General features: G+C 42.5%; 1 protein-coding gene across 1 annotated transcript in view; it reads left to right on the top strand.

Moving 5' to 3' along the window:
* LOC115464988 (vomeronasal type-2 receptor 26-like) overlaps window positions 1–12,479 on the top strand; it is a 37,939-nt gene extending 25,460 nt beyond the window's left edge. Inside the window, exon 4 of the mRNA XM_030195383.1 lies at window positions 11,584–12,479. Coding sequence (XP_030051243.1) covers window positions 11,584–12,479 — 896 coding nt within the window. The remainder of the gene's footprint in view (window positions 1–11,583) is intronic.
* Window positions 12,480–24,814: the final 12,335 nt, after the last annotated feature.

Here is a 24,814-nt window from a genome sequence, read left to right as displayed (position 1 = left end):
TTTTTAGCCGAAATGGACGTGCGGCAAAATAAAAATTGGCGTGCGTCCATTTTGGGCCTGAGACCTTACCGCCACCCATTGACTTATTGGTAAAGTCTCACATGTTAACCAGGCAGTAATCGTCAGTGTGCGTACAATGCTGATTAACACCTGGTTAGCGCTGCACGCCAGAAATTTTCCGGGTTGCATAGTGGGTGCGCGTAAAAAATGAAATTACCGCCAAGGTCATGTGGTAGTCAGGCGGTAATTCAAAACTGACATGCATAGGATGTGCATACACGCCTAAGCGGCTTAGTAAAAGGGCCCCTTAGTGCATGGCTTCCTAATGAAAGCCTAATGCAAAATTGTAACTCCCCAATGCAATAAGGGATAGATTCTATATAAGTTGCCTGAAAAATCTGCGTAGTAAAAAAGTATGCCTAGACATATTCTCTAAACTTTATAGAATTGGCATAAATTTCTGTGCGATATATAGAATTACACCAATCGGCTCTCCACGTGACCAAATTTGGTTACGTCCATTTAGGCCATGTTTAACTTGGTGTAAATCCTTTTGCCTAAATTATGCACATGTATTTTAGAAATGCCCATGTCCCGCCCATGGCCACACTCCCTTTTCAAATATTCAATTTAGAATTTAGACGCACCATGTTAGAGAATATGCTTATTGAGTTGTGCACGTAAATCATAATTAATGCCAATTAGTGCTGATAATTTCTTGTTAACATCCAAGTAACGGTGCTGATTAGCTAGTTAGCCAATTAAGTTACACACATTGTTATAGAATATACTTCGATTTCCGCACGGAAATTAAGGCGCGATATATCGAATTTGGGAGTAAGCAAATAGCATGTTAAATTACTGCTATGTTAACAAGTGTGCAGAGATTAGCTGATGCACTGACAAGAAGAGAGACATCTCGAGTCCCCTCTGCCCCCCCAACACCTACCCTAAAAGAAATCATTGGTTATCCAGTGAACTTCCTCCCCTCCAGATGACCTCCCACCCCCAGATTCCCCTACCCTCAAACACAGAGAAAAACCTCTAATCTCCTACCCCCAACAATGAAATATAAAATAAATAGTGGTCTAGTGGAACTCGACACACAAACTAAAAAATCTCTGGTAGTCTACTGGACCCTGACCCGCCACCCATCCAACACACACGTGGAAGGTAGAATGAAGGAACAGTTGTTTGATTACTAGATATTCAAAAGTGCTGAGTGTGTGCAGCATCTTACGATACATGTTAGCTGTTTCCTTTCCTGTTAAAACTGGACACTACTCAATAAGATTAGTGTTATTTGATTTTTGTTCATTCTTACTCATGTTTTTTTTTATTTCTTTTGGTTTGCCATTTAACAATGTGTTAGGAATCATAGGATACCTTTTGTCTTAGAGAACAAAGTGACAATGGTTAATCTTGAATGCAGTTTCTGTTTTCTGCATATTTTATTAATTTTGGTGCTATGGTTGGGTCTTCTGGTTGTTACTTTACTTGCTATTTGTGTGTATTAGTCATGGTTGTTTCTGATAGTGTATGAAGATTGCTCTTTAAGAAATGATAATTGCAGTTTTTAGGGTTTTTTTGGGGGGGGACTTCATTCATGATGCTCTTCCTAAATTGTTTTTTTAGATTCTTCTTCTTTTCTTTTTTTACAGTATTACTTTTATATACTGTATGTTTTAGTTTTTCTTGATTTTTTATACAAAGTTGACAGAGTTAAATATGTGATCCTTCTTTTGAGAATTATTTACAAAGTAGATATTTTGTTTGTTTTTATTAGTCAAAATAATTCAAGTATAAGTATACTTTTATTTTATCGATATGTTTTTCACATGTGACTTTTAGCTAGATATGTCGATTCCTATGATTTCACTCATGTTTTTATATCCTTTTAATGTACTTGTAATTTAGTTTTTATATTTGTTCTAATTTTTAACTCTGGATTATGACGTGTTTATCGCTTTATAGACTGTTGGAACTCTGACACAGGCAGTATTGCTGAAACACGGCTGTGTCAGGTCACTGTTTGTTTAATAAACATTTCTACATGGTGTTCTACTGATCTCTCTGGCCATTTCTGCTCCTTTTCTTGCTTACATGCTTGAAGAGCTTTGTTTCTTCCTTTGTTTTAATTTTCACTGTACCTTGTATGGGCAAAGCCTGATGGCTGCCAACTCATGAGAGCTCAACTAAAAGAGACGTTAATTCAAGCAGAAATCCATCTCCTCCACTTTCTGATTCTTAGAGTGTCTTGTTCTACAGTTCCTTTTGTCCTGTACTTAGACTTGAGGCAGCATATCATCCCAGAGTCTCTACCACTGAATTGGTCTCTATCCTAGCTCCTTAAGGAAATCTTTGGAGGTACTGAACCAGCCTTTGATGGAACAGCAGCAGCAGACTATTATGCTTATTTATGTTAATGGGACCTGCTGAACTATAGCTCCAGGAACTGGTCTCCCTGGCCTCTTGACCCACAGCTGTATTGGCATAGCTGTACCAAGAACTGAAAGCTGAGACTTCCCTTTGCTTCATGACAGACCCAAAATTCTGTTCCATCATATTCATTATTCAAGACTTTCACTTCTCTGACAACAAACGTAAGATAAAGCAGAGTCTTCTGAGTTTTGAAGCTGAGGAAGTTATCCATGAAAATGACATGTGGAGGGGCATTTTCGAACGGAACCGGCTATCTCTAAGGGCACCCATCTCCAAGGACGGCGCCACAAAGGGGCGGGGCCAACCATCTTTTTGAAACGAGATGGGCGTCCATCTTTCGTTTCGAAAATACGGTTGGGGATGCCCAAATCTCAACATTTGGAGTGGAGGCGTGGCCTAGTGGTTAGGGTGGTGGACTTTGGTCCTGGGAACTGAGGAACTGAGTTCGATTCCCACTTCAGGCACAGGCAGCTCCTTGTGACTCTGGGCAAGTCACTTAACCCTCCATTGCCCCATGTAAGCCGCATTGAGCCTGCCATGAGTGGGAAAGCACGGGGTACAAATGTAACAAAAAAAATGCTGAGATCGCCAGCTGTAGAGATGGGCGCCCTCGGTTTTCAGCCATGATGGAAACCGAGGGCGCCCATCTCAAAAACGAACAACTCCAAGGCATTTGGTCATGGTGGGGGAGGCAGGATTCGTAGTGCACTGGTCCCCCTCACATGTCAGGACACCAACCGTGCACCCTAGGGGGCACTGCTAGAAATTCAAAAAAAATTGCTCCCAGGTGCATAGCTCCCTTACCTTGAGTGCTGAGCCCCCCAAACCCCCCCAAAAACCCACTCCCCACAACTATACACCACTACCATAGCCCTAAGGGATGAAGGGGGGCACCCACATATGGGTACAGTGGGTTTCTGGTGGGTTTTGAACGGCTCCAATTTTCAACCACAAGTGTAACAGGTAGGGGGGGATGGGCCTGGGTCTGCCTGCCTGAGGTATACTGCACCCACTAAAACTGCTCCAGAGACCTGCATACTGCTGTGATGGACCGGAGTATGACATTTGAGACTGGCATAGAGGCTGGCAAAAAAAGGTCTTAAAGTTGTTTTTTTAGAGGGTGGGAGGGGGTTAGTGACCACTGGGGGAGTCAGGGGAGGTCATCTCCGATTCCCTCCAGTGGTCATCTGGGCAGTTCGGGCACTTTTTTGTGACTTGGACCTAAAAAAAAAGGGACCAAAAAAGCGGACCAAATTCTCGCCAGGGACACCCATTTTTTTCCATTATCGGCCGAAGCCGGCCACCTCTTAACCACACCCCGGCACGCCCCTGCCCCGCCTTCGTTACCTTTCCGACACGCCCCTGGGAACTTCGGCCGTCCCAGTGACGGAAAGCAGTTGGGGACCCCCAAAATCGGCATTTGATTATGCCGATTCTGGCACCCCTGAGAGAAGGGCGCCCATCTCCCGATTTGTGTCAAAAGATGGGCGCCCTTCTCTTTCTAAAATGAGCTGGATAGGGTTACTGTAAACAGCTTAGATTTTTGGTGGATTTTGTAATAAATCAAATTACCTAAACTAATGGATCTGTCCTACCCTTCCCCCAAAACGTCAGATTCAAGTCCCTTCATGTACTCACACTCTCATATCTAGTGGCAAAGTTCTGGAATGAGCTACTGATCCAGATAAGAACTAAACTTCACTATAGAGCATTCTGAAAACTTTTGAAAACCTACTTATTTGCGAGATATGTGTTACAGAAAGAATAACTATCAAAGCCACAAAAGCTCGATTTTCAAGGAACACCTAAGATTTTGTCAAGTTCTAATATATTTTTAAGCTTGTCTGTTGAATGTGTTCCCTGTCTTGATGTAAGTCGCAAATGAACTTGTTATGGGAATATTGGCAACTTATAAGAAATAAAGTAAATATGAACTATAAAAACTACATTATAGAGCCATGTCAATGCTGTTGACTTACAGGTTCAAGTCCTTGTTATATCTGATGTATAAAGACAAAGTGACAAAATTTGGCTGTCAGGACAGCTGTAAAGGCATCTGGTGGCTTATAATATGTGTTTGTGAGTGATGTTTGTATAGATGGTTCCCAAGATGGTTAATAGAATGGAGTTATCTTAGGAAATCACTCTGTCTAGAAGGTAGATAGGAGTGCAGGTGGCATAGATCAAATGTTGTAAAGCTTGAGAAGGTGAGGGTGCTCAGAGTCCCAACTATCCATTCAAGGTTTCTTTCAGTTAAAGGACAATGTTTCTGTGCTTGAAGTGGTAATTATGCGGAGTGGAGGAGTGGCCTAGTGCTTATAGCACTGGTTTTGATAGCCAGAGGTGGCCAGTTCAAATCCTGCTGCTGCTCCTTTTGATCCTGTGCAAGTCACTTAACCCTCCATTGCCTCAGTTATAAACTTAGATTGAGAGCCCTTCAGGGACAGGGAAATACCCAGTGTAACACCACTACTGAAAAAGATGTGTGCAAAATCCAAAGGAACATAACTGTGGTAAATTGACGTGAGCATTGTTATCCAAGCTAACTACCTATGAGGTCATAACTAAAAGCATTATACTTGGATATTCAGCTCTTATGCAAGAGCCGTCATTTACAGAGGCTGTCCCCAACCCCACTTTCCCTGTAAAAGACAGATAAGGCAGCTCCCGCATTGAGGATGTTGGGCTATCTGATCACTGGAAGTGGCAGAAAGCAGTTATAGGGGAGGGGAGTTGTGTGATGAGGACATGCAGTGGGAGTGGAGCTGTGAGGAGAGGAATAGAAAGGTCTAGGAAGGGGTGAACTTTAAACATACTATGAGATGTGGTTTGTGGACCAAACCCTGATACAGCTTTATGCGAAACGACGTATGTTGGAGAGTGGTCTTATGAGCAAATAACACTTAAGTACACCTTATTATATGTCAAATTGAGGTTGTAATTGGTGGAAGTGCTGAAAGAGAGGGATTCCAAGATGGCTGCCAGCACCTAGACGTGTTTGGACCTTGCTATTCCTTGAAACGTAATGCTGAAAAGTCGAGAGAGAGCGCTAGCTCGAGCTTCCCTGACTCCTTCCCTCTTAAACTTCGGGCCTGATGGACCTTTTTGCGAGGCCCCGAGGACAAGCCATGGTGGTTGGGAGCAGTCCCGTTGGAGCCGCCGGCGTTGTTGAGGAGGTCTCAGTGGCTCCTGGGCTCAATATCACGCTGAGCCCTGACTCACGAGCGCCCCATCCGCTGCCGCAGATTACCAGCTCCCCCTCTCTCAGATCGACGGGGCCCCCACCACGTAGCGAAGAGGGCATGCCATCGAGAGAAGCCTAGGAACAACTAGTGAGGGGGATTCAACTGGATTCCCTTTACGGGAGCCAGACTGAGACAGAAGAGGTACATATTCCTGCCTTAGGAATTGCAGAGCAAAGAGGGACAGAGCAGTGTAAGGAACCAGAACGCGGAGACATACCTCTCATGCAGAAACCGGCAGAGGTAACTTTAGAATCCCTTTGGGATTTGATTTCTAATTCAATACAAACTTCTACATGCCAACATGAGGCATTAACTAAAAAGATAACAGAAATGGAAAAAAGATTTGAAAAAACAGAAGAAGATGTGAAATCTTTGGCAATTCGTGTAGATACTGTTGAAAAGAATGTAGCTAATTTGACAAATTTACAAACTGATATGTTCAAAGATTTAGTGATATTGAGGAAGAAATCTGAAATGTATGAAAATCATATGAGAAACTATAATATAAGATTCTTGAATTTCCCAAAAGTAAAAATGGTATCCCCAATTGATACGTTAAAAAGATATCTTATTGAAATTATTGGAGTTCCTGAATCTGCTATGCCACCATTTACTCAGGCATATTATATTCCTCCAAAAGAAGAACAAAATGATTTAAATCTGACTGCTTTACTGAAAACCTCTGAAACAGAGCAAGCCAAACCGGCAATGTTGGTAGCCACTGTGGCTTTACTGCCTGACAAGCAGTGGCTCTTTAAGATGTTTTTCAAAAACAAGGATGTTATTCTTGGGACTGAAAATTAATTTGTTTCCTAATGTTTCACGAGAGACCCAGAAAAGGCGGAAACAATTTCTGTTACTGAAACCGGCTGTTCTCCAGATGGGAGGTGTATTTTACCTAAGATTTCCCTGTAAATGTATCATAAGATACAATTCACTTAAATATGTTTTCATGGAGCCTTCACAGTTGACATCATTTGTTGCCTCAAAAAGGATTGAGATAGCTCAAATATAAGAAAAATTGTTTGTCCTTAGTTCTAGGTGTATATCCTTTGAATTTGATTTTCCTTTTCGCCTCAATTTGATTATCTTGGAATCCAATATTATGTGGACTTGAGTATCATTAATGGGTTATAAATTGTTCTTGTATAATTTTCTTTTGATACTGTTCTTGATCATGTGTTAATTCTTGAGAATGTAATGTGAAAAGATAAAATAAAAATGAGGTTGTAATTTAAGTTTTCTATTAAAAAAACATAAAATAATTACATAAAAAGTGTTTCAAATTAAAGAGTTAATGGACCAATGAAGAAACAGGTGATTCAAGAGCAAGTTTACTCTTGTGAAATGAGTCGCTGCTGAGGTCCTAGAAGCTAAAGAAAAGTAATGTGATTGTGCCTGCTGCACTATTGAAGTGATTAGAAGGATGTTTAGTGCTGGGTATGTTATAGATACCTAAAATTCATGGCAGTTACAAAGTTTTTCAGATTACAAAGAAATGGGCTATTCTCATCCAGCAGGGCACTAACCCTGCATAAAGTTTTTCCTTTGAGGAGGAGAAAGAGGCAATAAAGTCTATCTAGGTCTCTTCTGTAAGAAACTCCTGGGGATGTGCCAGGAACCACTGGAAACAATTCATTAATGAACTCTTTAATGCAAAAATGCCACGTTACACAGTTCCTGGAGGGAGATCGTTTTGTCCAATCCTGGTTTTGAATTTACACCACAAATCAATGTGGGATTTATAGTCCCTGATTCTACACATTGAAACCTCACCCTGTAAAGCAACACTCATGGCCCCCCAGAGCTCTACCCTCCTCCCTTCCCATAATATATCGTTAGGCTTGTTAGAAAGCGAACTCGGGACCAGATGCACTAAACTTTAACGACCTTTTTACAACCCATTAACGAACAAGTTTTAAACCGTGACACGCATTAAAGACCTTTTTCCGATGATGGTAGCAACTAACGAAAATGGAATGCAGATGAGCGATTCGTGTAGAAACCCTATTGTAACGAGCTGCACTATCCTTTTCCGATTGCCTTAACGCAGCAAAACGCCGAGAAATCTAACGAGAGGTCTGTACCTCTCGTTGGGGCTGCCCAGCTTCCAAACTGCAAGGGAAAAAAAACCTTCCTATATCTAATACCAGAAAGTGAAGGGAAGAAAAGCCATCGAGAACCTCCAGCTCAGGAGCATCTCAGATTCAAAGGAAATGAAAAGAATCCGCTTAAATATTCTGCACTAGAACCAGCAAAAATCTTAAATATCAAACCTGCCAATTTAAATATGATGTGAGCCTGAAGAGGTAACCAATTCAGTTTTATCAAGGTAGGAGTAACTATCAAATTTCTTCTCTCCCTCCCTTTCTCCTCCTTTAAAACGACGGCTTCCGCCATCCTCCGCCAGATGAGGGCGGGCCCAGGTCAGGAAAGGAGAGACGTCCTGAAGACTCGGCGGCGATCAGATGTTCTTCTTGCCCGTGCAGCGCCTTCACACAGAGGTGAGAGGCGCTGCGCGGGCCCGGTAAGGCAGAGGGGGGGCCTGGTGGAAGGGGGGAGAGGCGGCGACCTCAGGGGGGGTGGGGGCGGGGCATGGGGGCGGAGGATGGCGGGAGGCGGAGCTGTGGGAAAAAGAAAGGGAAGGAGGGGGGCCGGGGCTGCTAAAGTTTGGATTTCTATGCTGCAGGGGGAAGCGGGGAACAGCGGTGACCTCGGGCGGGGGAGGGGGGGGCAAGGCCGTCCATACAGGACGCTCCTGACGAGCGCCTTTGCCCCCTCCCGAAACACACGTGTTTGTGTTTTGGGTTTTTTTTTGTTGTTGTTTTGACATTTGTGGCATGCGCAGAGCAGCCATCATAATGCTTGGCTGCTCTGTGCATGCTTTAGGGGCCGATTACTGATGGGGATTACACCAGTTTAATGCATTGTACTTTACAGTACCGCACCGAACATGTGCGACTTGTTTTTTTTTGGTGCATTCTTCGTTTTTTCAAATTCGTTAAGGACTTTTACATTTTAGATTTTTTTACGTTTGGTTGATGCATCTGGCCCTTGGTAACTTAATAGCTCTGCTGCTGCAGGCACTCAAAATTTAGTTGAGTTTTCTATTAACTTTTTTATGTAGATGACTGGGTCAGTCTTTCAGTACCTTTATTTTAGATGGCTCATTTGTCAAAGAGTCCCTAGCAGGGACTCCTGAGGCTTGAATACTAGACTAGAACAAGACAAGAATTAGAGCTGCTCAAGGTAAGTCCTCCAAGAAGTGCATCCAACAAATAAGGGCAAACAAAGAATACTAAAAGCAAAAAGCTTGACAAGACAAAGATTACCAAAAATACAAGGTACAGGTAGAAGTGGGCTTGCTAAAGCTAGACTCTTAATAGGCAGAATAGCTCCTTCTGGAAGGTAGCTGCCTTCTAACCCCAGGCTCACAGTTTCAAAGCTGGCTTGGGCCTGATAGCTATTAACATTGAAAAAAAAAATCTGACATTTGGGGGGGGAGAGAGATTCAGAGATTCAGGTTAAAAAACAATACAAAACTAGGGAAATGCCCTTTACATTTCTTATATCATTTCAAATGAATGCACATGCCTAGTTTAGAACATGGGTTCTCAACCCAATTCTCGGATAAAGACAGCTACTCAGGGTTTAGGATACTCACAATGAATATGTATGAGATAAATTTCCATGTACTGCCTGTCCTTTATGCAAATCTCTCTCATGCCTATTCACTGTGGATATCTTGAAAACCAGAATGGCTTGGTGTGTCTTGAGGACTAGGTTGAGAACCTCGGATTTTGAGTACTGAGACACACATTCCAAAATAAATAAATAAATCACTCAATTTTCCTAGCACAGATATACTACCATGTGGAGTCTGAGAGACCACCAATATTTTTAAGTTTTCCTAAACTTTTGCTTTTTCTACCCTAGCTTCCTTACACAACTAAATTGGAAATGCAAATAAAACCTCCTTGAGTAAAATTTCCACCCTTCCCCCTCTTCCATTAGATCTGGTGACATGTATCATTCAATAACCCATAGGACAGTATATTCACCTCGTCCCTTTCCTCCAAGTATATATCAGCAGAAGTCTGCATCCTCCTCATTTGGTCTTAAACACTAATAAGCTCCTTATCCCAAGTTGTTCTTTATTGATTAGAATCACACACAGCACTTGTTACCTGAACATCTGGGCTGGTATATGTGGAGGGGCATAATCGAACGGAAACGCCTATCTCCATGGGCGTTTATCTCCGAGAACGGGTCCGTGAAGGGGCGGGCCGAACCGTATTTTCGAGAAAATGGACATTTTTGAGCTGGGCATTTGTTTTTTTTTGCGATAATGTAAACTAAAAACGCCCAGCTCAAAAACGTCCTAATCCGAGCCATTTGGTCATGGGAGGGGCCAGGATTGGTAGTACACTCGCCCCCCTGATATGCCAGGACACCAACTGGGCACCCTAGGTCAGTGCGGTGGACTTCAGAAAAAGCTCCCACATGCATAGCTCCCTTACCACGGTTGCTGAGCTCCCAACCCCCCTCCCCCAAAACCCACTACCCACAAATGTACAACTCTACCATAGCTCTTAGGGGTGAAGGGGGCACCTACATGTGGGTACAGTGGGTTTTGGAGGCCTCCCATTTACCAGCACAAGTATTACAGGTAGGGGGGGATGGGCCTGCACTAAAAGTGCTCCAGGGACCTGCATACAAGCAGGCCTCTAGGACTTGTTACTGCTGTATAACATTGGCACACCAGTTTACACCTGAAGACTAATCTATCCGAAAACGTCCTTTATTGGAATAAGCACGCTTACTCACAGTTAACTGCAGATCAGAGGTTGTGCCCCACCACTGGCAACGAGTCTCCCTGGTAGTGAGATTAGCAGTAGGTCAGAGCTGGCAGAATGCTGTACAATGCCCTCTTTCAGCCACATTCAAGGTAAGAACTAAGTTCTCTAACGTGGCTAACACATGGAAGGGATCTAAAACTGGCTTACAAAATGGCCACTACCTCATGGACTACCGAAAACACAACAGGGCACACTCTGACCCAGTAGGCAGCGGGAAAAGCACCATGGGAGAAGAGCCTACCAACTACCAACATCGTGAGACTGTAACACAAGCTAATGAAATCACGGAGCCCAATACCCTACACCCACCACAATGCAATGCTGATGTGATCCTGTAGTGCTCCCTAGGGCCACATCTGATCCAGGGAAAGGCTGTGACAGGATCGAACATATTCTGCTGTGATGGAGGTGGGTACGGCATTTGAGGCTGGCATAGAGGCTGGAAAAAAGTTTTTAAAGTGGGTTTTTTTTGGTGGGTTAGTGACCACTGGGGGAGTCCAGGGAGGTCATCCTCGATTCCCTCCAGTGGTCATCTGGGCAGTTGGGTCACTTTTTTGGGACTTGTTCGTGAAAAAAAGGGTCCAAAAAAAGTGACCCAAAATCGCGGTAAAATGCTTTTTTTTCCGATTATCAGCTAAAGACACCCATCTTTCCTCGGCTGATAACCACGCCCCAGTCCTGCCTCTGACACGCCCCCGTCAACTTTATTCATTTCTGCGACGAAGTGCAGTTGGAAACGCCCAAAATTGGCTTTTGATTATACCGATTTGGGCGCCTTTGCGAGAAAAACGCCCATCTCCCGATTTGGGTCGAAATATAGGCGTTTTTCTCTTTTGATTATAAGCTAGATAGGTAACTTTTTTAGATTTGTAATCGGAAAATAGACATGTAAAAGTTCCATATATAAATACATACTTAACTACATGCGCTGTCACCTGAATTAAGTGAATAAGCATCCATAAATGTAAAATAAATGTGTTAATTCTTTGAACTTGATGCTATTTATGAGATACTGAAACAATATTCTTCTTTCTCAGATATGGATATCTGTACAAAGTGCCCAGAAGACAAATGGCCAAATCAAAGGAGCGATGCCTGTGTCCAAAAACTGAAAAACTTCTTATCTTTTGAAGAATCTTTGGGAATAGCTTTGACTCTCATTGGCATTTTCTTCTTTCTCGTCACTGTTGTCGTTCTGGGAATCTTCATTATTTACCGAAACACTCCAATAGTGAGAGCCAACAACAGAGAACTCAGCTACATTCTTCTCATCTCTCTCATGTTTTGCTTCCCCTGCTCTTTGATATTCATTGGCCGTCCTGAGGAAGTGACCTGCATTTTACGACAAACTGCATTTGGGATCACTTTCTCCATTTCTCTTTCTACTGTTCTGGCTAAAACCATCACTGTGGTCATAGCTTTCCAGGCCACTAAACCTGGAAGTAAACTCCGGAATTGGATGGGTTCCAGGGTTTCATACTCTATAGTCCTTTCGTGTTCTTTTCTCCAAATCCTTTTCTGTCTTGTCTGGTTGTGTACTGCACCCCCATTCCCATATCTTAATATACAGTCAGAAACTGGAACAATATTAATCGAATGTAATGAAGGGTCAATTGTTGCATTTTACTGTGTTCTGGGATACCTGGGATTTCTGGCTGGTCTCAGCTTCATTGTAGCTTTCCTAGCAAGAAATCTGCCTGATAGTTTCAATGAGGCCAAGTACATCACCTTCAGCATGCTGGTGTTCTGCAGTGTCTGGATCTCTTTCATTCCAACGTATCTGAGCACCAGGGGCAAGTACATGGTGGCAGTGGTGATATTTGCTATTCTGGCTTCCAATGCTGGACTGCTGGGCTGTATCTTTATCCCAAAATGCTACATTATTCTGCTGAGGCCTGACAGAAACAACAGGAAGTACTTAACAAAAAACTGAAATGGCTCATATTTGTAAACATGATAAATTAAATTTTGTCCAGAAAATGCATAATTATGCCGGAGCATAGTCATTGTCATACAGGCTTATTGAAGTTAAAATCACGTTTTATTCCAAAGTTTTAGAATTATAATTAAAAACATACCACTTGTCCGAACCTTTCCCTTGTCATAGAAAAAAGGCAACCATGAGAAATCATTAAACAAATATATGAAACAAAACGATATGCAAGTTTGGTAATCTTGCAAATGTATCAAGAGAGCCAAGCCAGAAATCAAAAGAACATTTTATAAGGTGAATAAAAGAAGGTGTTATAAAATAAAGTATTGATAATCTAACCTCCCACATTTCATAATGAGGAGAGGGACTTAAAGCTGGTGCTTGAACATCTGTAACCTTACTACTGACAAAAGTGTAAAGTGAAGGTTAAAAAAAATTTGTGCCCTGAAACCTCTGGTGTCTGGAAAAAGGGCAGAATTAAGGTATAAGTATACTACAAATACTTAATACTTAAACAATCTAAAGGCTCTTATTAGAGTCAAACTGTGTCAAAACAATATCAACTAATAGTGGACCAATGGTTCACCGTACAAATAAATAAATAAACATGTGGAAGAAAAATGGGAGGAAAAGTCTCATAAGTCACCGGGTCAACAATCCTCTTGTTAAATTTTAAGAAGCCTTACTCAAAACCCTTCAGTGAGCAGTGTAATCATTGACAAAACCCTCCATCCAAATAACATGTGATATAATTTAAATAATTAATTAAGCATCACTTTTTGAATATCACATGTTATTTGGATGGGGGGGGGGGGGGTGTCAATGATTATACCAATCACCCTGGACTTGAAGATAAACCCAGATAAGACAGATATAATATGGATAGGGAATGAATCACTCAATCTACCCAACCTGCAACCCACACTAGCAGGATCCACAATAACCCTAAAAACAGAGATAAAATTGTTGGGTGTTTGGATAGACTCTCACCTAACCATGGCAACACAAATAAATAATGTGGTACGTGAATGTTTCATCATTAGTGGAACTGTCTTAAAGTGGTTCCACAGTTTCCTAATATCAAGATCTTACCAAGTAAAACAATCAGGTCATATCTCCTCACCCTCGGACTCTAGGCTATCCTTTATCACCCATATTATTTAATATCATGATGGCACCACTGGGTTACTTACTGGAGGCAAACAGATTTAATTAATTCATCTATGCTGACGATGCCACCATTTATATCCCTTTCAAAAAGGAATTACTAGAAATTATATATATTATACAGATCTACAATTATACAGTTTAGATCTGACGGAATCTTGGACATTAAGTTTCAAATTCAAATTTAAACTGATTTAAATAAATTGATTTAAATTTGTTTAAATACTTATCAACTCCTATTAACCCATTTCATTAAAAACCTTCATTATTGACCAAACATCATATGCTTTAGATCAATTGATGAAAATCCTGGGCATCATCATTGACTAGCATTTATCATTCAAAGCTCAGGTCTCAAAGGTGGTCTCTCGAATGTCTTCCATACATAATGGATGTTAAAAAGGTTGCATACTTTCTTCTCAAGCTCCACACTTCGTACTATCACCCAATCTCTGGTACTCCACATTTGATTATTGTAATGCCATATGTGGGTATTAAAATCTCAGTCCTTACAAAATTACAAGAGCACAAAATGCAACTGACCCTCTTGTATGCAGTGCTCCTCGCTTTGTGAAGGCTTCCCCTCTCTTGTTAAAATTTCACTGGCTTCCCATAAACACCAGGATCACCTTTAAAATATGCATGACTGTTTACCAAATCATATGTGGTTTATCATCCTACTACATGCAACAACTAATTGATTTTTCTTCACATAATACAGTAAAAACATCTAGAGAATACCTCACACTCCATTATCCAAACTGCAAAAGTCTTTCTTACAAATCACTACTACTACTACTCCTCATAATTTCTATAGTGCTACTAGACGTACGCAGCGCTGTACACTTGAACATGAAGAGACAGTCCCTGCTTGACAGAGCTTACAATCTAATTAGGACAGACAAACAGGACAAACAAGAGATAAGGGGATATTAAAGTGAGGATGATAAAACAAGGGTTCTGAACAAGTGAATAAGGGCTAGGAGTTAAAAGCAGCATAAAAAAGGTGGGCTTTTAGCTTAGATTTGAAGACGGCCAGAGATGGAGCTTGACGTACCGGCTCAGGAAGTCTATTCCAGGCATATGGAGTTAGCGGTGGAGGAAGAGAAGGGTGCAGATAAGAGAGAGTTCCCAGGGAGGAACGTAGGGAGAGATGAGAGTGGAGAGATACTGAGGAGCTGCAGAGTGAATGCACTTATAAGTCAATAAAAGGAGTTTGAACTGTGTGCGGAAATGGATAGGAAGCCAGTGAAGTGACTTGAGGAGAGGGCTAATATGAGCATGGCGGAATATTAGTCGTGCAGCAGAATTTTGAACAGATTGAAGAGGAGAGAGATGGCTAAGTGGGAGACCTGTGAAACAATCTCGCTTAGACAAGTTGCAATAGTCTAAGCGAGAGGTGATAAGAGTGTGGATGAGGGTTCTGGTAGTGTGCTCAGAACAGTGCCGTAGCGAGGGCGGCTGACACCCAGGGCGGGTCGCAGCTGTGCACCCCCCCGAGTGCAGTGCGGTGTCCCCCCTCGGCGCGCACCCTCCCCCCTCTGGTGCGCACACTCCCCCCCGGAGCGCATTCTTACTTAAATTAGGAAGCGAGGGGTGGGCGAGAGGGACGATCCGCCCCAGAGTGCACGTCGCTGGGAGCTGCGTCAGCTCCTCTGGTTCCTTGCTCTCTCTGCCCCGGAACAGGTAGTAACATGTTCTGGGGCAGAGGGAGCAGGGAACCAGCGGATCCGACACCCCCAGCGCATGCACCCGGGGCGGACCGCCCCACCGCCCCCCCTTCCTACGCCACTGGATCAGAAAGGAAAGGGTGAATTTTGGTGATATTATAGAGAAAGAAACGACAGGTTTTAGCAGTCTGCTGAATATGTGCAGAAAAGGAGAGGGAGGAGTCGAAGATGACCCCAAGGTTACAAGCTGATGAGACAGCAAGGATGAGCGTGTTATCCACAGAAATAGAGAATGGGGGAGGTGGAGAGGTTGGTTTAGAGGGAAAGATAAGAAGCTCAGTCTTGGTCATGTTTAGTTTCAGATGGCGCTGAGACATCCAGGCAGCAATGTCAGACAGGCAGGCTGATACTTTGTTCTGGATTTTGGCTGAGATTTCTGGTGTGGAGAGGTAGATCTGGGAGTCATCAGCGTAAAGATGATACTGAAAACCATGGGATGAGATCAGAGTACCAAGGAAAGAAGTATAGATGGAGAAAAGAAGAGGTCCCAGGACAGATCCCTGAGGTACACCAACTGACAGTGGGATAGAAGTAGAGGAGAATCCACTAGAGTATACAATAAAGGTACGCTGGGAGAGATAAGAAGAAAACCAGGAAAGAACAGAGCCCTGAAATCCAAGTGAGGACAGCGTATCAAGGAGTAGACTATGATCAAAAGTGTCAAAAGCAGCAGATAAATCGAGAAGGATGAGGATAGAATAGACACCTTTGGATCTGGCCAAGAACAGATCATTGGAGACTTTAGCAAGCGCTGTTTCAGTTGCATGAAGGGGGCGAAAGCCAGATTGAAGTGGATCAAGAATAGCTTGAGATGAAAGTAAGTCAAGGCAATGGCAGTGAACAGCACGCTCAAATATCTTGGATAGGAAAGGGAGGAGGGAGATGGGGCGATAGTTGGAAGGACAGGTAGGGTCCAATGAAGGTTTTTTTAAGGAGTGGTGTGACTACGGCATGTTTGAAGGCATCAGGAACAGTCGCAGTGGAAAGTGAAAGATTGAGGATATAACAGATAAAAGGTATGACAGTAGGAGAGATACTGTTAAGTAGATGGGTGGGAATAGGATCAGAGGAACAGGTAGTTAGTTTCGAGGAGGAAAGAAGATGTGTAGTTTCCTCTTCAGTGATTTCAGAAAAGGAAGAAAAGGAGGCAGGGGTTTGAGGGCTGAGAGAATGGACTAAAGGAAGGAGAGGTGGAGGTGTCCTGGCTGAGAATTCAAGTTTAATCTTGTGAACCTTATCATGAAAGTACTCAGCCAGTCTGGGGGGAAAGTGAAGGGGGAGTTGGAGGTGAAGGTACTTCGAGGAGAGAGTTCAGTGTGGCAAAGAGACGTTGAGGGTTTAAGCCAAGAGAATTTGTCAACTGGAATTAATAGTCCTGTTTGGCAAGTAAAAGAGCAGACTGGAAGGAGGTCAGCAAGAATTTGAAATGTATGAAGTCAGCATGGGCACGGGATTTCAGCCAAAGGCATTTGGCAGAGCGGGCACAGGAACATAGGTAGCGGATTCTAGAGGTCAGCCAAGGCTGGGGTCCCTGCAACTAGACACAGAATCTATGACAAGGCAGAATTGATGTGTAGAGCTTGAGCTCTTTCATTAAAACTTGGGGACCATGGGTCAATTTTAGCAGACAATGGAAAAGGTGCTGGTACTCAGTACCCCCAAGTACCCCCTCAAAAAAAGCCCTGATCTTAACTATATTTCCCATCAAAATAGTGCTCCTAGACTACTCTTGTTTTCTACTGAGTAACTTGGTTATGAGACAAAAACATCTTAAAAGGATGGAACCAACTCACATTTAAAAAGAAAAGTCAAACTTCATCTGAAAAATCATAATCCAGTATTTATCTCTACTTTCTCAGATTATTTTTTCAATCCTCAGGCTCCTCTGCATTCTGGATGCAGCCCAAGTTGCAATCCTGGATTATGGAAATTAACCAGGAAAGGAACGTCAATTTGCTGTTATGACTGTATTCCCTGTTCAGAAGGCGAGGTCTCCAACCAAACTGGTGAGTGATAGCATTAGAATGAGGCATTCAGTTGGGCATTGTTATTCATTATTGAGCAGATATCCAGCCTTTGCAATCAGCATTGTTTTAAAATACTGACGAAGGAACATCACAGAGAGGGTTCAAAGCAGGGGCGTATCTGCGTGGGGCCACAGGGGCCTGGGCCCCCGCAGATTTCGCCCTGGCCCCCCTCCCCGCCGTCAACCCTCCCCCGCTGCTTACTTTTGCTGGCGGGGTCCGACCCGCAATCTTCATATTTCGGCTTCCTCCGTGGCCATGTGCTTCCAGGAAGTAACGCTGCAGCGCTGATTCGTTGAATCTAGTTCGGCGTCTGACGTCCCAGCACGTCAGACGCCGAACTAGATTCAACGAATCAGCGCTGCAGCGTTACTTCCTGGAAGCACATGGCCACGGAGGAAGCCGAAATATGAAGATTGCGGGTCGGACCCCGCCAGCAAAAGTAAGCAGCGGGGGAGGGTTGACGGCGGGGAGGGGGTGGAGAGAGGCGGCGGCGGCGGGGGGGGGGGGGGGAGGCAAAAATGTGCCCCCCCTCTCTGGCTCTGGCCCCCCCTACCGCCGGATTCCAGATACGCCCCTGGTTCAAAGTATAGAATAAAGTCCAAATAGAAAGAAAAGGCACCAGGATCCTTCAAAATCGGGACCTCAATTTTATTACTCATGTAACTTGAACATCAGTTCTTTCCTTAGTGACCTGACATGGGCCGTGTTTCGGTGCACAGCGCCTGAGTCAGGAGTCAAATAGGTTGTGACATCTAAGAAGCAACGGAACTTACTTTTTTGAGGATGACAAGTTGGATGAATTGTCCTGTTAAATGCCAATAAAATATACTTGATAACTCAGTTGAAATAGAGCAAAGGCGATCCCTCTTATTTTATTGGCATTTAAAGGGACAATTCATCCAATTTGTCATCCTCAAAGCAGCAAGTTCCATTGTTTCTTAGATGTCACAACCTATTTGACCCCTGACACAGGACACGGCCCGTGTCAGGTCACTAAGGGATGAATTCATGTTCAAGTTAAATGAATAAAGAAATTGTGTCCCAATTTTGAAGGCTCCTGGTGCTTCTTCTTGCTATTTAAAAAATACTGGCAGCCATGGCTATAAAAAAAATCAAGGTATTGATCACCAATATCCAGATTAATTTAGCACTCAAATAGATATGTATTATATAAACTATAGGTTCAATATTCAGCAATATTCAGTACTAATTAACTCGCAGAAAGGGTTCCTATAAGATTAAGTAGTGCTGACTGAATTATATCAGTATTTTCAGCAGCCCGTAACTGAATATTTCCACTCAAAATCCAGGAAGAACACTGTGGCCCTATCCTGTTACTGCCAGGGTGGTCCAGTGGTGTAGTCCGGGTAAAGCCTGGAGTTTCCTTCGCACTGCAATATTCAGAAGTGGTGTGCAGATAACGTTCCCATTAACTTCCCACTGTTAAGTGGTATTTTTACTCTTGACTCCTATTGATATTAGTCAGAATTTTAGAACACCAAATGCTCTGTTATTTGAGTAATCAAGGATTTTTGTCCAAATCTGCAAACATAAGAACATGTGTTGTCATACTGAGTTAGACAAAAGGTCCATCAAACCTGTGTACAGCAGAATCTCAAAATGTAGATAAACTCCATGCCCATTATTTCCAGGAATAGGCAATGGCTTTCCCCAGGTCTATCTTAATAATGGTTTATGGACTTTTCCTCCAGCAATTTGTCTAAACCTTTTTATAACCCATCTAAACACTTTTGTGACATCCTCCAGCAAAACGTTTCAGAACATACATTAAGTGAAAAATATATATATACTAGTAAGAAATGCCCATTTCGGAAAAAAATGAAACGGGTGCTAGCAAGGTAATTCCCCCACCATCTTCCCTCCCGAGTTCCGTTCCCCCCTCCGTCCCTCCCTTCCGACTTCCAGACCCCCCCCCCCCTTTCCCTCCGTCCCTCCCTCCCTCACTCACTTGGTTGTGAGTTTGTGATGAAAGTTCGCATTGCTCTCCCCGCTGCTGTCACTCTGTGGAACTCGTGCGTTGTGCCTTCGCCGCCCCGCCCTCGACATCATTGCGTTTTGATGTGAGGGCGGAGCTACAGTGACTGCAGGCCAAACTGGATATCTCGGGCGCCTAATCATCCAGCTTGAGGCTTCATTGGAACGTTGGAGGTGCCTTTTATATATATAGATTTTTCTATTCAATTTAAAGGTACTACTTAGTAATTTTATGGCATGTCCCCTAGTCTTTATGGTTTTTGAGAGCGTAAACAACCATTTCATGGTTACCTGTTCCTCTCCACTCATGGTTTTACTGACCTCTGTCATATCTCCCCTCTGCAGTTACTTCTCCAAGCTGAAGAGCCCTAACCTCTTTAGTCTTTCCTCTTATGAGATTCCATCTATCCTCTTAAGCATTTAGTCACCCTTCTCAGTATCTTTTCTAATAATGCCATGCAACCACAAGAATACTATACAATAATGAGGTGTGGTTGAAAAAGGTTTGGTCCTTAGGGGGTAATTTTATAAAAGGGCACCCATAATTAGATGCCTAGAAGATGACAAGTAGAAGCCTGTTCTATAAAAAAACATAGAGATTCATGTATATCCTGCAACAGATGCTATTTGTGAGATAAGACAATATTTTTCATTCTCAGATATGGATACCTGTATAACATGCCCAGAGGACCAATGGCCTAATCAGAAGAGAGATGCCTGTATCCCAAAAGTAATAACCTTCCTTTCCTATGAAGAGCCTTTGGGAATAACTTTGGCTTTCATCATACTTTTCTTCTTTCTCATCACTGCTGTTATTCTGGGTATCTTCATTTACTACCAAGACACTCCCATAGTGAAAGCCAACAACCGAAATCTCAGTTACATTCTCCTCATCTCACTCATGCTCTGCTTCCTCTGTTCTTTGATATTTATTGGCCGTCCTGAAAAGGTGACTTGTATTCTTCGACAGATTGTCTTTGGGATCACTTTTTCCATTTCACTCTCCTCTGTATTGGCAAAAACTATCACTGTGGTCTTGGCCTTCCATGCCATCAAACCTGGGAACAAGTTCCATAAATGGATGGGTTCCAGGTTCTCAAACTGTATAGTCCTTTCCTGTTCCCTTCTTCAGGCTCTTCTCTGTCTCATCTGGCTGTGTACTGCTCCCCCTTCCCATATCTTAATATGAAATCAGAAACTGGAACAATTCTAATTGAATGTAATGAAGGGTCAATAGTTGGATTTTACTGTGTTCTGGGATATCTAGGATTTTTGTCTGGTATCAGCTTCATCATAGCATTCCTAGCAAGAAATCTACCTGACAGTTTCAATGAAGCCAAATTCATCATCTTCAGTATGCTGGTGTTCTGCAGCGTCTGGGTCTCCTTCATCCCAACATATCTGAGCACCAAGGGCAAATACATGGTGACAGTGGAGATATTTGCTATCCTGGCTTCCAGTGCTGGACTTCTGTTCTGTATCTTTCTCCCTAAGAGCTACATTATTCTGCTGAGGCCTGAAAGGAACAGTAGAAAATTCCTATCTAAATCCTGGAATGATTAAAATTTGTGCAAATGATGGATTAATTTATTTATTTATTATTGTTATCATTTGGTGGGCAAGTCCAAAGTGAATGTTTGTTTGTTGGCAGAAACTGCATCATTGGTCGAGCCATCCTAAATTTCTCATATTTTTTATAGCTAAAATAAGATGTTATATACAATTTGAACATAAAACTTAAGTAAATATAGTGGTCAATAACAATTTTGTCAGTGATACCTTATACATGTGAATAGCTTTTCAGGGTCTTCCTCCATTCATCAAATCAATGGGGAACAGTACTAACACTTGAGGGCTAATTATGAAGCTATGTTAACCTGTGATAACAGTTAATGAGGTACTTCAGCAGCTATTGCACTTTAATTTTGACAATATCCTGTAGTAAGTGGATATCCTTATGGCATTTTGCAAAATGGCCCCTTTCATGTAAATAGTAGAGTCAGCTCTGGATTTTGCTTACATATGACATTTAAATTCAGTAATGAACAGGAGTCAGGTGATGAGATAGAATTTTCAAAGGCTTTTCCACAAATAAAACATGGTTTAACATGCAGAAATTTGGTTTTCCACACTTGTCCAAGACGTACACATGGCTAAAGCAGCTGCTTGTTACTATACATAAAGAACAGAAGATTGTGGGTTGAAGCCCTACTTTTCCCCTACCTTAGGGGGGAAAAATGTGGTTGAGTGGAGGAGTAGCCTAATGGTTAGTGCAGCAAACTTTGATCCTAACTACCTGGGATTGGTTCCCATTACAGCTCCTTGTGATCTTGGGCAAGTCACTTAACCCTCCATTGCCCCAGGTACAAAAGCTTAAAAAGTACCTGCTTAAAACATGTACAGTGCTGCCACCATAATTATCAGTAGTAGTACACCTAAGTGTAAGTACACATTGGGTGTGTGGGGGGAGGGGGTGATTCCTTAAGGTAGAGTTGGGTTAAAGGTACATGACCCTTATTGTCTGGGGGCCCAAATCCCTGCTTCAGAGGATCTATACTGCCAAAGTTAAGTAGAGGTCATTGGGTATTGTGTCAGGTCTCTTAATAATGATGCTGAAGCACCAAAAATACAACACACACAATATAAAAGCAATAATACAGACTTTATTAGGCATAGGGATACATTACCAAACTCTTTAACATCTCAGTCCTTTCTAATCAGTTAGAGAGGGCCCTGAACACTCAGGACAAAAGCAGTTGGGAACACTTCATTCTCATCAGTGAAGCTGACTATCTCACAGTCCAAGGTTGGCCAGTCGCTCTTATATACACTAAGGAGTCCTTTCATGAAGCTGTGGCAAAAGGGGGCCCACGCTGACATTGGTGGGCGTTTTTGACACGCGCCGAGGCCCCCTTTTACCGCAGTGGGTAAAAGGCAGATTTCCCTTTTCTTAAGGAAATGGCTGTGCGACAATTGAACCGCTTGCCACATGGCCATTTCGGGGGGACTACTTACCACCACCCATTGAAGTGATGGTAAGGGCTCCCACGCTAACTCAGCAGTAACTGGGCAGTTAGCACCCACTGTTCCATCTAAGCTGAGCAGGAGTCCATCATCTACAGTCCTGCCAGTGGGGGATGATGTTTCACTAACAGATGTTCGATAATCAAATCAAAATTGATAAGCTGTCTCATTGATAAGGCATATAGGGCCAGGCTTATGAGCCTCAACATGTATACACTGGAATAAAATCAGGAGAGGGAGATATGATAGAGATATTAATACCTCAGTGGCGTTAATGTACAGGCGGTGAGCCTTTTTCAAATGAAGGAAAACTCTTGAATGAGAGGACATAGGATGAAGTTAAAAGGAAATAGGTTTATTTTTTTTTTTTTTATTTGTATGTTTATTCATTTACATATATCATTAAACAAGAATAATTACTTGTCAAGAAATAACTATGCTGTTCATTCTCAAACAAAAGGAAATTAATTATTTTAACACAAGTACCTACAGCAAGTTAATTAAAGTCCACATTACAGAGATTCAAAATTTACGATAGGAATAAAGGAAACACAATTTAAGGAAAATCACATTAGATCGGTTACTCATAAAAGATACCCTTTTTTTTTTATTTCTAAACCTAGTACTAAGATCTAATTATTCCCCTGCCCTTTTGCGACCAGAAAAGATGATAGCTGAGAAGGGTCATAGAATACATACTTATTAGATTCATATTTTATTAGGCATTTGCAGGGGTACTTTAAAAAGAATGTTGCCCCTATCTGAAGTACAGCAGGTCTCATAAGTAAAAATCTCTGACGGCGTTTTTGAGTTTCCTTAGTGACATCTGGGAAGAGTTGGACCTTCAAACCAAGAAATGTTTTATCTTTGTTTTGGAAGAAAAGCCTCATCAACCAGTTTTTATCCGGTGATAAGGCTACAGTGGCAATTAAAGTAGCAGGGCTTACCAATTCAGTATCTGAGGATTCTAGAATCCTCGAGATATCTAGGACATTTGTTTGAGATACTTGGTTTTTTGGGGGCAAATAATATGTTTGTGTAAATGGAGGAACCATTTCTTTAGAAACACCTAGAATCTCTATAATATATTTCCTAAGCATTTCTCTTGGTAAGACCCCCATACTTTTAGGAAAATTTAAAAAACGGATATTATTATTCCTAGTTACATTCTCCAGAAATTCAGTTCGCCTCCTTAGAGTACATAAATCTTTTATCATGGTCTCTTGGTGTACCTGTACAATTTTCAAATCTTTCTCCATTTCTGTTTGTCGGGTAACCATAGTCTCTGCCCTAGTTTCAACTACTTGAACCCTTTGGTCAAGATTAACAATGTCCTGTGAAACTTGTTTCATTTGTGGGCTTAAGGATTTCCCAAGGTCCACAATTAATGTCCAAAGAGATTCCATTGTAATTTCAGTGGGTCTTTGAATAAAAGGAAATTGTACCTCTGCAACTTCTGTGGATTGTTGCTTTCTATTTTCACTTCCAGCTTCCATCAAATCCTGGTAACTAGATGTTATTTCTAGCCCTCCGGAGGCGCCTTGTTCTTCTAGGCTTGCATTCTCCGCTTGATGATTTCCCTCCTCGGTCCGTTGGACTGCTTCACTCGTCGGTGGCGTCCCTGCAAAAACCGGCGTTGACGTGCTCACTCCCGAGGGTTGCGTGGGAGGTGGTCTAGCGTCGGGGCTGAGCGAAAGCTCCAACCCAGAAGTCTCCGGAGTGTTTCCCTCTCCACCCGATAGACTCAGCGGGTCCGCTCTCGACGTCCTCGGCATCTGGGCTCTTAGGAGGTGAGCGGTCATGGTAGATTGTATTAATTGAGGATTTTGCCGTGGCGGGGCAGCTGAGGAGGACACGCGGCCCCTTCTCTTCGGCATCTTCTCCAAGAGCTACTGAGCGTCCGATCTAATCGGCAGCCATTTTGAATCTCCTCATCTGGGGAAATAGGTTTAGGAGGAATCTAAGGAAATACTCTAGCATACAAAAAGGAAGTGGATGCATGGAATGGCCTCCCTGTGGAGGTCATGGAGACAAGGACTGTGTCAGAATTTAAGAAAGCATGAGACAGGCACGTGGGATCCCTTAAGAAAAGGAGGAATTAGTGGTTACTGAGGAAGGGCCGACCGGGTGGGCCATTTGGCCCTTAACTGCCGTCATGTTTCTATGTTTCTCTAAAATAAAAGATAAACAGACTAAAGAGGGTTTAGATAGTCTAAATGTGGGAACCGCAAGTAATTGCTGTTGGCTCAACCTACTAGGACTATATGGAATCGATAAACATGACAAAAAAATGGATGGCCAGACTGTAGAATCTTATAAACAAGTGACAGTATTTTATACGTAATGCAGTGGGACAGGGATGGCTGGTGTTGTTTGAGTAAAGGCATAATGA

This window comes from Microcaecilia unicolor, chromosome 3, assembly GCF_901765095.1.
Source record: "Microcaecilia unicolor chromosome 3, aMicUni1.1, whole genome shotgun sequence".
NCBI classification, from domain to species: Eukaryota; Metazoa; Chordata; class Amphibia; order Gymnophiona; family Siphonopidae; genus Microcaecilia; species Microcaecilia unicolor.
Note: the sequence above shows the minus strand (reverse complement) of the source record. Positions and strands in the feature narration are given on the sequence as shown.